The sequence below is a fragment of the Ictidomys tridecemlineatus genome, chromosome 3, assembly GCF_052094955.1.
Source record: "Ictidomys tridecemlineatus isolate mIctTri1 chromosome 3, mIctTri1.hap1, whole genome shotgun sequence".
Taxonomy (NCBI): domain Eukaryota; kingdom Metazoa; phylum Chordata; class Mammalia; order Rodentia; family Sciuridae; genus Ictidomys; species Ictidomys tridecemlineatus.
Genome location: NC_135479.1, coordinates 88,149,864 through 88,165,261, shown reverse-complemented (window position 1 = coordinate 88,165,261; position 15,398 = coordinate 88,149,864). Strand labels below are relative to the sequence as shown.

General features: G+C 38.6%; 1 protein-coding gene and 1 non-coding gene across 2 annotated transcripts in view; both read left to right on the top strand.

The window, feature by feature from the left end:
- Positions 1-15,398, top strand: part of Gk5 (glycerol kinase 5) — a 79,422-nt gene that overhangs the window by 12,855 nt on the left and 51,169 nt on the right. Inside the window, exons 3-5 of the mRNA XM_005328073.5 lie at positions 844-919; positions 7,849-7,942; positions 12,633-12,764. Of these exons, the coding sequence (XP_005328130.4) occupies positions 844-919; positions 7,849-7,942; positions 12,633-12,764 (302 nt within the window). The remainder of the gene's footprint in view (positions 1-843; positions 920-7,848; positions 7,943-12,632; positions 12,765-15,398) is intronic.
- Positions 2,998-3,067, top strand: Trnav-cac (transfer RNA valine (anticodon CAC)). Its single transcript has one exon. It is a non-coding gene; the product is annotated as a tRNA-Val (tRNA).

The window sequence follows — 15,398 nt, the reverse complement described above, 5'->3', positions numbered from 1 at the left end:
ACAAAATAGGGCTGGGGATGTGGCTCAGTGGTTGAGTGCCCCTGAGTTCAATCCTCAGAATTCAAAAAAGAAAGCAAGCAAGCACAGGCCAGTTTAGCAGGCTGCCCCTCATTTGGGGGTTGTCTTATTATTTTCTCATCATGAGATTCAGGTTGAATATCTTTGTAAGGAATACTATGTATGGTGTGATAATTTTCCTCAGAGCTCAAATTGAAGTTGGCCAAAATTTTCCCAGTGGGGTAAACTGATGTTTTAAAAGAAAGTTACAGGTACATACTTGTATCCTAGTGACTCTAGAGGCTGAGACTGAAGGATCACAAGTTTGAGGCCAGCCTTGGCAATTTAATGGAGCCCTAAGCAACTTAGTGAGACCCTGTCTCAAAATAAAAAAATGAAAAGGGCTGGGGTGTGGCTCAGTGGTAAAAGCTCCTCTGGGTTCAATCCCTGGTACAAAAAAAATTATAAAAATCACTTGGTATTACTATATTTTAGGAAATTTGGATCTTAAAAACATGTTTTTATTTACATCCTTAATTTCTATTTGTAATGAAAACATATTCTCAGCTTTAATAATTATTTACCTTTATCTCCATCAATCATCTTATGTTGTGATTGATCACCACCTAGGTTAAATTTCAATTTTTTAGTGTTATCAGCAAGAACATACTACCGGAGTTACTTTGAATACATTTGTCTTTTTCTAATGTTTAAAGCTATTTTGTTAGGCTATGTCTTTTTTCCTTATTATATTGAATAATTGAATAATTTATTTTCCATATAGTAATATGGTCAAGTAAACATCACTGGCTTTTAAACATGTGTTTCACTGATCTTCACCTGCAGCTGCAGGAGCACAGATGAACCAGATTGTTGGTCTTGGTATATCCACACAGAGAGCGACTTTCATTACGTGGAACAGGTGAGTGCTTTGTGTGATAAGCACTGTATTGTGGGTTCCTGCTTCAGTGCTTAAGCAGCTGCTAAACCTGTTTGGGGTATTTTGGTGAATTGAGATGAGCTTACTTTCTGGCTTGCACGCTACTCACTTGGTCTTGGGCTTTACTTATGAATAACAATAAAGAGCCTCTTGTCATGAAATTCTCCTCCTCTTTTTGCATGTTAACTTCCAAAAGAGTGGATTGAAGATCTAAAAAATTGTGTTATTCCTAGAGAGAGTCAGGGAATTAACAATCTTTTGTTGTTATTGTTCTGGGGATTGAACCCAGAGGCACATAACTACTGAGCCACATTCTTCCCCAGCTGTTTTTATTTTTCATTTTGAAACAGGGTCTCCACTAAGTTACTTTGGGCCTTGCTAAGTTGCTGAGGCTGGCTCAAACTTGCAGTCCTGCCTCAGTGTCCCAAGTTGCTGGGGTTATAGCCATGTACCACCGCACCTGGCAACCCAGCAAATTCCAATATTGTGCTTATGGTTTAAATTTTCAGACTACTCCTAATTTACTATATAGGTACCAAGCATCCAAGGCATATGCAGATTAGACATAATTATGGTATTTAATAGCAACCATAGGGTGAACACCTATGATACTCCAAGTTTCATTATTTTATAACATACCTGTTATTTAGGTATTGTGTCTGTTGAGACAGAAACTGAAACTCAAAGAAATAAGGAGATTGTTCAAAATTACTCAGTAAATAGAGCCAAGATTCCAAATTATCTTTTTGGGGTTTTTTTGTGTGTGTATGTTTGTGTCTTATTTTATTTTTGCAGTGCTGGAGATGTAACCCATGGCTTCATGCTTGCTAGCCAAGTGCTCTACCATCAAGCCAAGCCTGTAGCCCAGCTTGTGTTGTTTTTTGCGGGGCAGGGGTTTGTGTGGCAGTCCAGCTGCAGCAAACTAAGGGGGGGGGGGGTGACGAATAACATGTGTGCATGTGTCCGTTGATACAGCAGGAGTAGGAGCGGTATATTGTAGGACAACAGAGGTATTTATACATTTTGCACAGCTTATCTTAATTAGCATAAACTAGATACATCAGTCAACCAATAAGGAATGTCCACACTTAAGGCTTGCTTTTGTTACTTTTCAAACCACTCCCTCTGGCATTTTGCCAGGCACCATCCAGACTTGTTTACGAACTCTAACATTCCCCTGGCAAAATACCAGGTGTTATTTTGACTTGTTTACAGACCTTAACAGGTTTGGGTACCAGGGATTGAACCAAGGAGCACTTAACCACTGAGCCACATCCCCAGCCCTTTTTGATTTTTATTTTGCAACAGAGTCTCATTAGGTTGTTCAAGTCCTCGCTGAATTGCTGAGCTGGCCTTGAATTTGGGATCCTCTTGCCTCAGCCACTGAAGTTGCTGGGATTATAGTTGTACGCCACTGTGCCCAGCCAGCGTGAGTTTTTTTTAAGGGAGAAAAAAAAACCAACCCTGTAAAATTTGTCTTTATTACAAAGCACTAGACTCCAAGTGTATGTTGAACTTGGGCCTTGGGAAATATAAGTAGGAGGAGGAAAATCCCTGCGAATCTGAAAAATATAATTGGGGTGAATTCATACAAACTTACCTCTGCTCCAGCAGTACTGAGGATTGGATCCAGGGGTGCTCTACCACTGAGCTATACCCCTGACCCATTTTATTTTTTATTTTGAGACAGGGTCTTGCTAATTTGCTAAGGCTGGTCTTGAATTTGGGATCCTTCAGCCTCAGCTTTCTGAGTAGCTGGGATTACAGGTGGGAGTACAGGGCAGCACCTAGCTAGGACATGGTTTCTGATAGTGTTAGGTAAGAGGAAGAAATTTGAATTTAACAATATATCTGGCCTTGATATTTTGGAGAGTGTGATAAAAATCACAGAGAATATAAGAAGAGGGCTGGGATTGTGTCTCAGAGGTAGAGCGCTTGTCTAGCATGTGTGAGTCACTGGGTTTGATCCTTACCACCACATAAAAATAAAGATATTATATCCACCTATAATTTAAAAATAAATAAATAAATAAAATTTTTTAAAAAGAGGAGGCTGGGGATATAGCTCAGTTGGTAGAGTGTTTGTCTCACAAGCACAAGGCCCTGGGTTCAATCCCCAGCACAGAAAAAAAAAAAAAAGAGAGAGAGAGAGAGAGAGAGAAACACAAGAAGAGGAACAGGTTGGGTTTGGGGAGAGTAGGTTAAAGAGAAGATGATGAAGTGTTTGGTTTTGGATGTCTGACTGTGGAGATATGCTGGAGGTGTCTGGAACATTGGTGTCTTTAGGGTGAGGCACAGCAGATTTCCATATAGGTACTTTCTGTTTTGAGGCACGGTGTGTCTGAGGTTGATACCTTCATCTGCAGTCCCCCTGTGCCTGCCCTCCAGTGCCTTGAATATGGTGAGTCTTTAATAGTAATATATCATCAGATGAAGTGATGAATGAATTCAAGTTATCAGTGTAGATTTAATCAATGGCACTGTGGAAGTTTAGGGACATGTAAGTTCTTTCTTGTGGAAACTGTTCCATGGCATGCAGATGTTTGGCTGCTTTCCTGGTCTCTGTGAGATGCCAGTAAGCACCCCCACTCCCATCCCATTGTAACATCGACATGCAAAATCATGCTCAATTGAGAACTGCTGGTGCATATGAAGTCTAGACAAGTGGATTTATCTGGTAGGATTATTTGGAGAGAAGAGAAGCAGGCTGAGGATTTGGACTATGACCCCTTCCTCCAAAATTAAAAGGAAATCAGGAAAGAAAAAGCTGGCAAAGCAGGATCAAAGCCAGGCTGAGAAGGGGATGATAGGGTCATGGAGGCAAGAGAGTGTTTCCAGGAAGGGAGCTGTTCGGAAGTGACACATTTGGTTGGATTTGGTGATAAGGTCATGGGCCCCCCAGAGTGCTTTCGTCAGGATTTGGTACCTCTCATTCAAGATAGGAGTTTTAGGAATACACTTGTTGGGCAGCAGTAGGACTATACCTTGTTTCCAGAAAAGATATAAGAATCAGATTCCAAGCAGTCTGCTTCCCTTATTGGTATTGCTATTTTTCTTTGTAGAGGGAACAAGTTTTCTTCCTAGATCAATTATGTGAGTTTTTTTTCTTGGCTTTTTTTTTTCTTTTTTGAAATATTTGTATTCTTCTGTGAGTTTTAGAAACATTCTTTGCTTGTAGAAACCTGGAATGCAGATTTTTTTTTTTTTTTAAGATAGATGCAAGGCTCCTTTCTTCTTTACCCTAAAATAATGGAGGCTTATTCTGCTCATTGGGCCTGAGTGAGCCGCTGTGGTGCATGATGCTGGCAGGTTCCAGAAGCTTGAAGTACGCCTTGTTCCTCTGTGGGAAGGGAGACAGACCAGACCCTCTGGAACAATCTATTGTTTGCTCCAGTCCAGCCAGTGCCCCTCCTCCCCCCTCGTTGTTTGCCTTTTTCCTATGAGCAGGATATATCCCTGTCCTCATGGCCATACAAACACTGTTTTCCACATGCTTGCTATCAGGAAGTATAAAACTTAGAACTTTCTTTTTGTTTTTCTCCTTGTTTTTTTCCCCCTGTAAGAGACCAGGAAACTCAATGTTGTTAATTTTTTTTTCAGTCCTTGAGTTTTCTTCATATTCTTTGGATTTAACTTCTTTTTTTTTTCCTTCAATATAATCAGTGGTGTGTTTAGCTGACTTTCTAAAATAACTCCAAATATATCACCTCTGTTTTGATTTTTAAAAAATTTCTTTTGTTTTACAAAATCACTAGCTATTTGTTTCTTGAGTCGCTGTGTCTCTCAGGGAGACTTCTGCCAACTAACCTCAGATCAGGGTTGTGTGCCAATCAGTAACATAAACTGCATGAGTCATGCCAGTGAGCGGGGAACCCTCCGTAACTGTTGGGAGGTTCCCAGGGAGTGACTCGCTGTGGTGCTGCTGAACTGAATACAAAGCTGAGTAGGAGTGCCAGCCCCCAAGGGCTTTACAGTCTCCTTACTTGAGTTTTATTCCATGATCTTGCCACATGAAATATGTCTTTCACTGTAGCATTTAATATTTATGTTAATGGCTCTTGCCACTTATTTATGACACAAAATATATAAGAGCCACAGAATGGTATAACGTGTTGGAAGGGCTTAAGACAGTTTCTTTACAACATTGCCATTTATGCTCTTCTTTTTTTCTCCTTTTATTGTTGATATAAATAGAATTAAGCCAAGTCAGTGCTATATGAATGTTGGAATATGTGCTACCCCTTGAGGTCAGTTTTCTAAATTGTCTTGTACCGTGATCTGAAATGGCAATATCGCTTCCACATTTTGATTTCCCCCCACTTTGCTCTTCAGCACACTAGCCTGCCAGTCCCTAACACTGCTTCATGATGACTGAACAAATAACAGCACTTTTTTTCAAGAATATTCACCTTCTTGGGCTGGGGATGTGGCTCAAGCGGTAGCGCGCTCGCCTGGCATGCGTGTGGCCCGGGTTCGATCCTTAGCACCACATACCAACAAAGATGTTGTATCTGCTGAGAATTAAAAAATAAATATTAAAAAAATTCTCTCTCTCTCTCTCTCTCTCTCTCTCTCTCTCTCTCTCTCTCTCTCTCTCCTCTCCTCTCTCACTCTCTCTTTAAAAAAAAAAAAAAAAGAAGAATATTCACCTTCCTGTTGGGCGCAGTGGCGCATACCTATAATTGCGGCAACTTGGGAGGCTGAGGCAGGAGAATCACAAGTTCAAAGCCAGTGTCAGCAACTTAGTAAGGCCCTAAGCAACTTAGTGAGATCCTGTCTCAAAATAAAAAAATAATAAAAAGGACTGGGGATGTGGCTCAATGGTTAAATGCCCCTGGATTCAATCCCCAGTACCAAGGCAGGGAAAAAAAAGAATATTCACCTTCTTAGTTAATTCCTAAGCAACCTTCTGAGTTCAGTTCCACAGTCACTTTTCAAAGAAGCCTTTCTTGATCCCCAGACCAGGTGTGGTCTCTCTGTTAAATATACTTATGGCACCTTAAACTTCTACTCCATGACATTTATTCTTGTCCTATGTAAGCAACTGAGTGATTCTTTGTTTGAATTTCCTGGTAAAAAGTATGTTTATCAGGGCTTTGCCCTGTCTCTGTTCACAGCTCTGTCCCCAGAAGCAGACAAAGATTGCTTTGTAAATATTGGCTGAAATCATTGAGGATGTGACCATAAATGTGGACTGCTTAAGTAGAGTGGGGAATGGCAGCCTTGGAAAGTAACACAGGAGGGGACCTGAAGAGGGTAGCAAGCCAGCCCAAGTTTAATGTTGAAGGTTAGTAGATGCTGTGCTGGGGGCATGGCTCAGTGGTAGAGCATGTGCAGTCACTGCTGGCACACAGGTTTGTGGGAACCAGTGGCTGATTTGTAGGACCCTTAATAGGAGAAAGGAGTTTTTCACTACTTCTTTCTTTATTTTCCATTATTGGGGATTAAACCTAGGGGTATACCATCACTGAACTATATCCCCAGCCCTTTTTATTTTTTTATTTTGAGACAACATCTCATTAAGTTGTCCAGGCTGGCCTTAAACTTGGAATCTTTCCCTTATGCCTCAGCCTCCCCAGTAGCTGGTGTTATAGGTATGTGTCATTATGCCCAGATTCTTCTATTTTTTTTAATGCTGTACTCTTATTGTGGTATTGACCCAGGATTTGCTGAATTTCTGGGGTTTTTCTTTAATTTTTTAAATATATTTTTTTAGTTGTAGATGGACACAATACCTTTATTTTGTTTATTTTTATTTGGTGCTGGGATCGAACCCAGTGCCTCATGCATGCTTGGCATGCACTCTACCACTGAGCCACAACTCTGGCCCAGGGGTTTTTATTTTCTTAATGTTTAAATTTTTTTTGCAGGGCTGGGAACTAACCCAAGACCTCACACATGCTAGGCAAGTATCTTACTACTGAGCTACGTCCCCTGCCTTTTCTATTTGCAGATAGGATCTCACTGTGTCGCCCAGGCTGTCTTCTAACTTGCATTCCTTCTGCTTCAGTCTCCCAAGAAACTGGTATTAAGGCGCATGGCACCATGCCTGGTTTGAATTTCTGTTTATTGGAGAAATTTTGGTAAGCGTATTAGGTTCCTGAAGGCTAGGCCAAATCCTACAATTGAAAGGTAAAGAAATAGGCTCAAGTGATATTTTAGATCCTCTGCAGGTCAGAAGTTTTTATCTGATTATATGTATCAGGGTAAGTACAAGGAAGGGGAAAGACATTGGCTTTGTTTCTTGCTTTTAAAGAAGCCGTTGGTCATGGCAGCACAAGCTTCTTATCCCAGCTATTCCGGAGGCTGAAGCAGGAGGGTTACAAGTTCAAGACCAACCTGTGCAACTTAGTGAGATCGTGTCTCAAAAAATAAAAAGGGCTGGGGTGAGGGGCTGGAGTTGTGTGGCTCAATGGTAGAGCACTTGCCTAGCATGTGTGAGTCACTGGGTTCAAGTCTCAGCACCACATATAAATAAATGAATAAAGTAAAGGTCCATTAACAACTAAAAAAAAAAAAATTTTAAAAAGGGCTTCGGGTGTAGCTTAGTGGTCCAGTGCTCATGTGCAAGGTCCTAGGTTCAATCCTTAGAGAGAAAGAGAGAAATATGTAGAACAAGTTTTCAAAGGCCTTTTCGTTTGTTGTTTTGGGGTGTGCACACATTGTAGTATTTCAAAAAGATTATCTTTGAGGATGGAATCTGATCTAAAATTTCACAATGTATGTCATATAATTGTAATGCAATGTGTTTAGTTTAAAAAATCAAAGAGAAGCTGTTCAGAAAGCCCCATCTAATTAAATCATGCTTTGAAATTATATTTTAGCCTCTAATTTGTTTTCTCTCATGGCAGATCTTTAGTATAGTCTCTGATGTTTACAGAGTCTCAAAATTTTGTTTCCTTCTTTTTTAGGAAAACAGGAAATCATTTTCACAACTTCATTAGTTGGCAAGACCTAAGAGCAATTGAACTTGTAAAATCCTGGAATAATTCTCTTGTAATGAAGGTAATCTTTTCTTACCTTATGTGATTTGGATGTTATTGTTTTTTCCTATAACTATCTCTTAACTATGGACTTAATTTCATAACTTCCTTTGTTTGTTGCTTTAGGGTATTAAGAGTACACAAACAGTTCTCCAAATCAGTAAAGTTTAATAATAGTCACCTAAAATTATACATTGTAGACTTAAGTACTTAATAGTTGCACCTTGGGAAGTCTTGAGGAGGTTGGGGGGACCACAGTTTTACCTGTTAGTGGGAATTTGTGTTTCTATTCTTGAGAAATGGAAAAGACACAGACTAGATAGAATGAAATATCCAAATTACATCATCGTTGTAATAAAGTAAAGAATGGATACTGAGATAATAGCTGGCAGCCTGCCACAAATTCTTCACTTTATGCCTGGAAGTAGTAGGCCAGCAGTCAGTGACAGTGCTATTGCTGGTGGTGGCAGCAGCAATAGCATCAACACTAGTTGTAATCGTGTTATTTCTCTGAAATCTCCCTCCCTCCTCACTGTGAGATTACTGAGTCAAAGGGTCAGGTGTTTTCCACCTCCTCAAACGTGGTCAAACCTGTGGTGTTTGATGTTCCAATTAATATTCCATATTAATTATTTTAAGATTTCTAATGCCTCATGATCAAATGTCTTCTCAGCTACTATGCTGGCACCAGACAGTGCATATATTGTGTGTATATATGTGTGTATATATATTTTACATATATTTAAATGCATCTTGTCATAATAATTTGTGAGACTGAATATTGAGAGTTTCTGTGTATTGGAAAGAAATGTTAGTTAAAGGAGTTGAAAGTGATTTTAAGGAAATATCTTCAACCCTGAAATGTATAATTTAAAATAAAATCATTTAGGGCAGAGGATGCAGCTTAGTTGTAGAGTGCCTTCTCTAATATTTTGTAAAGCCCTGAGTTCCATTCTGGCACTGCAAAAAATTAAATAAGTAAATACATAAATTTTACTTTGTAATTTTATGGCTTAATGTATAATTTTGGGGGGTACTGGGGATTGATGAACATTAGTTTTTTTAATATTTATTTTTTAGCTGGACACAATATCTTTATTTTATTTATTTATTTTTATGTGGTGCTGAGGATTGAACCCAGGGCCTCCCACGTGCTAGGTGAGTGCTCTGCCACTGAGCCACAACCCCAGCCCCTGAACCAGTAGTTTTTAATAGTCCACCAAGGGGCTGGAATCGTGGCTCAGCGGTAGAGTGCTTTCCTAGCATGGGCAGGACCCGGGTTTGATCCTGAGCACCACGTAAAAATAAAGGCATTGTGTTGTGTCCATGTACACCTAAAAAATAAATATTAAAAAAAAAGTTTAATAGTCCACCAAATACTACTTAAGTTAAGAGAGATATTTGAAACTTTTATTCCTTTGAAATTTAGTTGTGACCACAGAAACATTTTACTTCTGCAGTGTGAACTCCAAATGTCAAATTTTGATGTAAAACTAAGACCTCATGTGTAACATTGAGCATTAAAAGCACTGTATATACCTGAAACTGAACATGTGCTTGATGAAAGTTTTGGTTCTTCTTAGTGGAAAATGCACCAAAATGCAGACTGGCACCGTTGAGCCTGCCCTGCTGCAGGCGTGTCCTAGCTGTGGAGGAACTCCTCCCTGCCATCACTCTTCCTAGGGCTCATGGTTTGGGGATTGAGGCTGTGGGAGCTGTTTCTACTGCATTTGTCAGAGCAGCATGGCACCATGGTCATTAGTTTGGCCATCGATAGCCCCAAGGAATAGGAAGTAATTGAGACATGGAGTCATCTCCTCAGCCGTGTCTTCCTCCAGCCTGCTCAGCCACCCAGGCCTTTAGCAACTCTTTCTTTTTCATTGCTGGAATGTATTCAGTGGTACAGATGTGCCACAGTTTATCAAACCACTCACCTGTTGAAGGACATCTGTGCTAACTCCAGTTTTTACCTATTATAAATAAAGCTGTTATGAGCATTCTTTGTAAAGAACTTCATGTAAATAAAACCACATCCCAAAAGCACTACTGGTGAGTTATCTGGTACTTGTGTGTTTTATTTTTTAAGAATCTGCCAAACTTGTTTCCAAGAATGATTTTATTATTTATATTACCACCAGTAATAAATGAGTTTTAAGACACTTTTTTTTTTTTTTTTTCTGGTACTGGGAATCGAACCCAGGGATGCTTTACCACTAAACTATATTCCCAGCCCTTTTTATTTTTTTTATTTTGAGAAAGAATCTTGCTAACTTGCTTAGGATCTTGCTAAATTGCTGAGGCTGATCTTGGACTTGTGATCCTCCTGCCTTAATCTCCTGAGTCACTGGTATTACAGGTTTATGCCACTGGTATATGCCACTGCGCCTGGCCATTGTTTTCATATTTTAACACATTTGAAATTGGGATACTTATCCTTGTGGCACATTAAATAATTACTCATTTTACATTCTGTCTTCTTAGGTTATCTAACTTGTTGGTTTGAATACTTATTTGTCTCTCTTCTCACTAAAATAGCAGTTTTCACAGGGCAGAGATTCTGGCTGTCTCATTTTTTTTTTCCAAGGCCTAACACAGTCCACATATATAGAATAGAGGGCCCCCAACAATTACTTGTTAGATGTAAATGAAGTTGTTCATTGTTCAGGTGTTGACTCAAAGTACAGGTGCTGGAGCTCTTAATACTTTGTATCCACACCCCCAATGAGTCAGCATTTTTAACAAAGATCCTCAAAGTATCCTAAATCCAATTTTTAATAATAAGGTACATTGTGGCCAGTCTGGGGTGCACTCCTGTAATCCCAGCTACTTTGGAGGCTGAGACAGGAAGATAGTAAGTTCAAGGCCAGCCTGGGCAACTTTCACAACCTTGTCTCAGAATAAAAAAATTTTAAAAAGAACTGGGGGTGTAGCTCAGTGGTGGAGCACTTGCCTAGCATGAGTGATGCCCTGGATTCCAGTCAGGATGCTTATGATGAAGAACTTACTTAAATTTGAATCATTTCTTAAAATATAACAAAAGGAATATAGGCCGTCACTTTAAGTACTTTAAATACTTTTATAAGCTTTTAATAAGTTCTTAGATCATTAGGTAAGAATAGATAATATTAAATCAAATCATAAACATCAAAGTATTAATTATTTAAAATATAGGGAAATTTGGGGCTGGGGATATAGCTCAGTTGGTAGAGCTATATCCCTGGTTTCAGTCCCCAGCACCATATACACACACATAAAAAAAAATTGACAAATCTTACTGTATGTTAATTGTACCTCAATAAAATTGACACAAAAATTGATATTAAAAAAGTATATAGGGAAATTTCCTTCTGAGTTAGTAATAACTTGATTTCTAATAAAAAAAAGAGGAAGAGCTACTAGGAGTTCATTCTTACTGATGAGATTCAGGTTTCTTAGGGTTTTGATTTACAGAGTCAACCTGAAGCTGAAATACAAGATAATGGATATTATAAAAATATATGGAATAAGAGCCTTCAAAATCAAAGATTGGTCAAGAGTTTTATGTAGATTGTGTTACAATTTGAATAGCAGTGAATTAACTAAACAGACCTCAAACAAAATTTAAGGATACCTAAGCCTAATGAAATAAGAACTCTACCAATACAGCCTCTTCCCTAGATTCTATTTCTTCACTTTCTTACTAAAACTAAATAGAAAGATAAAAAGAATTGTAGGCTTTTGTATGTTTTTTGTTGTTGTTGTTGTTAGTTGTAGTTGGACACAATATATTTATTTTATTTATTTATTTTTATGTGGTGCTGAGGTTCGAACCCAGGGCCTCACACATGCTAGGCAAGCACTTTACCGCTGAGCCACAAGCCCAGCCCCTTATTTATTTATTTATTTATTTATTTTTTTTTTTAAATTTTTTTTTTAAGAGAGAGTGAGAGAGAGACAGAGAGGGAGAGAGAGAGAGAGAGAGAATTTTTAATATTTATTAATTTATTTTTTAGTTCTCAGCAGACACAACATCTTTGTTTGTATGTGGTGCTGAGGATCGAACCCAGGCCGCACGCATGCCAGGCGAGCGCGCTACCGCCTGAGCCACATCCCCAGCCCCCTTATTTATTGATTTATTTAGCTATTTAGTTATTAAAGATGGGGTCTCATGGCCTGGGGTTGTGGCTCAGCAGTAGAGTGCTCACCTCGCTCATGTGAGGCCCCTGGGTTCAATCCTCAGCACTACATAAAAATAAATAAATAAAATAAAGGTATTGTGTCCAACTACAACTAAAAAATAAATATTAAAAAAAGATGGGGTCTCACTATGTTGCCCATGCTGACCTCAAACTCCTGGGCTCAAGTAATCCTCCTGTCTCAGCCTCCCATGTGGCTGGGCATGCCATGCTCTGTTCTAGATTTTCTTTCTTTCTTTCTTTCTTTTAAAGAGAGAGAGAGAGAATTTTTAAATATTTTTTAGTTCTCAGCAGACACAACATCTTTGTATGTGGTGCTGAGGATCGAACCTGGGCCGCAGGCACACACGCATGCCAGGCAAGCGAGCTACCGCTTGAGCCACATCCCCAGCCCCTAGATTTTCTTAAGTGCTGAGAACAACTTCCTAAGTAGTTCAATGACTTGTTTGTTATTGGGTTTGTTAGCATATGTATAAATTGATAAGGAAACATCAAATACCTTCAGTGGGTTTTCTTAAACTCCTTTCTTTTCAATAGCTCCTGCACAGTTCCTGCCGAGTGTTGCACTTCTTCACTAGAAGTAAGCGTCTCCTAGCAGCCAGCCGGTTCACCTTCACCACCCAGCAGGCTTCTTTGCGATTGGCCTGGATTTTGCAGAACCTGACAGAGGTAGGAAAAAGGTTTTGTGTGTAGAAATGTGAGAAAGACCGGGGAAGGGAAAATCCAAGAAATAAAACTAGTAATTCAATTATTTGAGGGAATATGAAGCCCCACCACTATTGGAATGGAAGATAAGTCATATTTACTTGATTTGGTTTTTAAAACCTTTTTGTTGTGTACACATGTAGAAAGGTGGACGAAGCACAGGTTTACACAGGGTGGTACTTAGTAGAGCAACGACTGTGTGGCACCACCTGGATCAACAACTGTACCACTGTGTAATTTCATATTGTATATGAAGTTTTTACATTTTTATCATGTATGTGTGTATTCCTCAGTACCATACTTTAATTTTGCCTGAATATTTTTGCTTTTTGGTTTTTGGTACTGAGCATTGAACCCAGGGACATTTTACCAGTGAGCCGTATGCCTTGCCCTTTTTATTTTTTATTTGGCATAGGTCCTCACCAAGTTGCTGCAGTTGGCCTCGAACTTACAGTCCTCCAGCCTTGGTCTCCTAGTGTGCATCACTGTGCCCAGTTTGCCTGAAAATTTAAAAAAAAAATTTTTTTTAGTTGTTAATGGACCTTTATTTTATTTCTATGTGGTGCTGAGAATCGAACCCAGTGCCTCACACATTCTAGGCAAGTGCTCTACCACTGAGCCACAACCCCAGCCCCTTGCCTGAATATTTTTGAACTATATAAATTGAATTGTATGGTGTGTAACATATTAGTGAAATATGCCTGTGTTGTGTGTAAAATAGTTTGCTAATATTTTCAATATTACTTATTGTTCAGTATATGGTTTTACTACAGTTTTAAAAAATCTATTCTGTTCATATACATTTGGATTATTTTCAAGTTTGGGCTATAATGATTATATCAGGGGCTGGGGATGTGGCTCATGCGGTAGCGCGCTCCCCTGGCATGCGTGCGACTCGGGTTCGATGTTCAGCACCACATACAAACAAAGATGTTGTGTCCGCCAAAAACTAAAAAGTAAATATTAAAAAATTCTCTCTCTCTCTCTCTCTCCCTCTCAAAAAAAATGAATATATCAGTGTACTTGTAAGCATTGTGTCTATATGTAGAAATGGAATATTTAGGTCATGAATGTATATATATATATATCTTCAATGATTGTGGATAATTTCAAAACACATTTCTAAAGTGTTCACCCACTATCGTGATGGGAGGACTTTTTATTTGATTGATCTTCATAAATGCTATTGGACTTTTTAATTTTAGCATTCTTGTGGGTAAGTACGGACCTCATTGTAATATTTGACTGAGTAAAAAAATAAGATCTAGGGTTGGGGGTAAAGCTAGTGGGCTCAAGGTCCCTGAGTTCAATCCCCTGTACCCCATCTCCAAATCCAGCTAAATGCTGTCTACTGGGGATATACTTTAGATTTCAAAAACAAAAATAATTGGGTAGAAAAGCCATATCATGGAGTGAGCCGATATAGTGACATACACTTGTAATTCCAGCAATGTGGGAGGCTGAGATAGAAGGATTGCAAGTTCAAGGCCAGCCTTAGCAACTTAGTGAGGCCCTGTCTCAAAATAAAATAAAAAAGACCCTGGGGTATAGCTCAGTGGTAAGGCACTACTGGTACCAAAAAAAAAAATGCAGTGGTTATCCTGGTATCAGATAGAATAGCCTTTAAAACAAAAAATGAAAATTACTAGAGACAAAGAGAGAATTTTATAATGATAAGAAAGTTAATCCATCAGGATTAAAAAACAATTTTATAATTGTATATGCATCCAATAACAGAGCCCCGAATACATGAAGCAAAATTGACAAAATTAAAAAGGAAAATAGATAATTGAAAGGGAATAGTTGAAGACTACAATATCCTATTGTCTTTCTTTTTTAAAAAATACTTTTTACAGCAGATGGACACGATATCTTTATTTTATTTTTATGCAGTTGTAAGGATCGAACCCAGTGCCTCACACATGCTAGGCAACTGAGCTATAACTGCAGCCCCCAATATCCTACTTTCAATAATGGTTAAAACAGACAAAAGATCAAAAAGTTAATAGAAAACTTAAAAAACAATAAGAACTAACTGTGTCTAATAGATAGTTATAGAAAATTCCATTCAACAACAGAACATATTTCTTTTCAGGTGTGCATGGAACCTTCTTTAGGTTAGACCATATGTGAGGCCATAATATAAGCCTTCCTAAATTTGAAAGGATAACATTATACAAGGTCTGTTCTCTAACCATGATGGAATAGAATTACAAGAAAATAACAGAAGAAAAGTTTGGAAGATAAAAAGAGAGATTAACACGCTTCAAAATAACCAGTGGGTCAAAATTAGGAGATACTTTGAAATGAATAAAAATGATGATACAATATATCAAAACTATGGGATGTAGGCAAAGCAGTTTTTATAAATTTATAGCAAGGCTATATTAAGAATGTTTTCTTTTTTTTTTTCCTTCGCAGTATTGGGAATTGAATCCAGGGTCACTACCACTGAGCTATGGCCCCACCTCTTTTTATTTTTTATTTTAAAGCAGGGTCTAGCCAAGTTAGTTGCTAAGGCTGGTGTTAAACTTTCAGTCCTCCTGCCTCAGCCTCCCAAGTCACTGGGATTATAGGAGTATACCACCACACCCATTT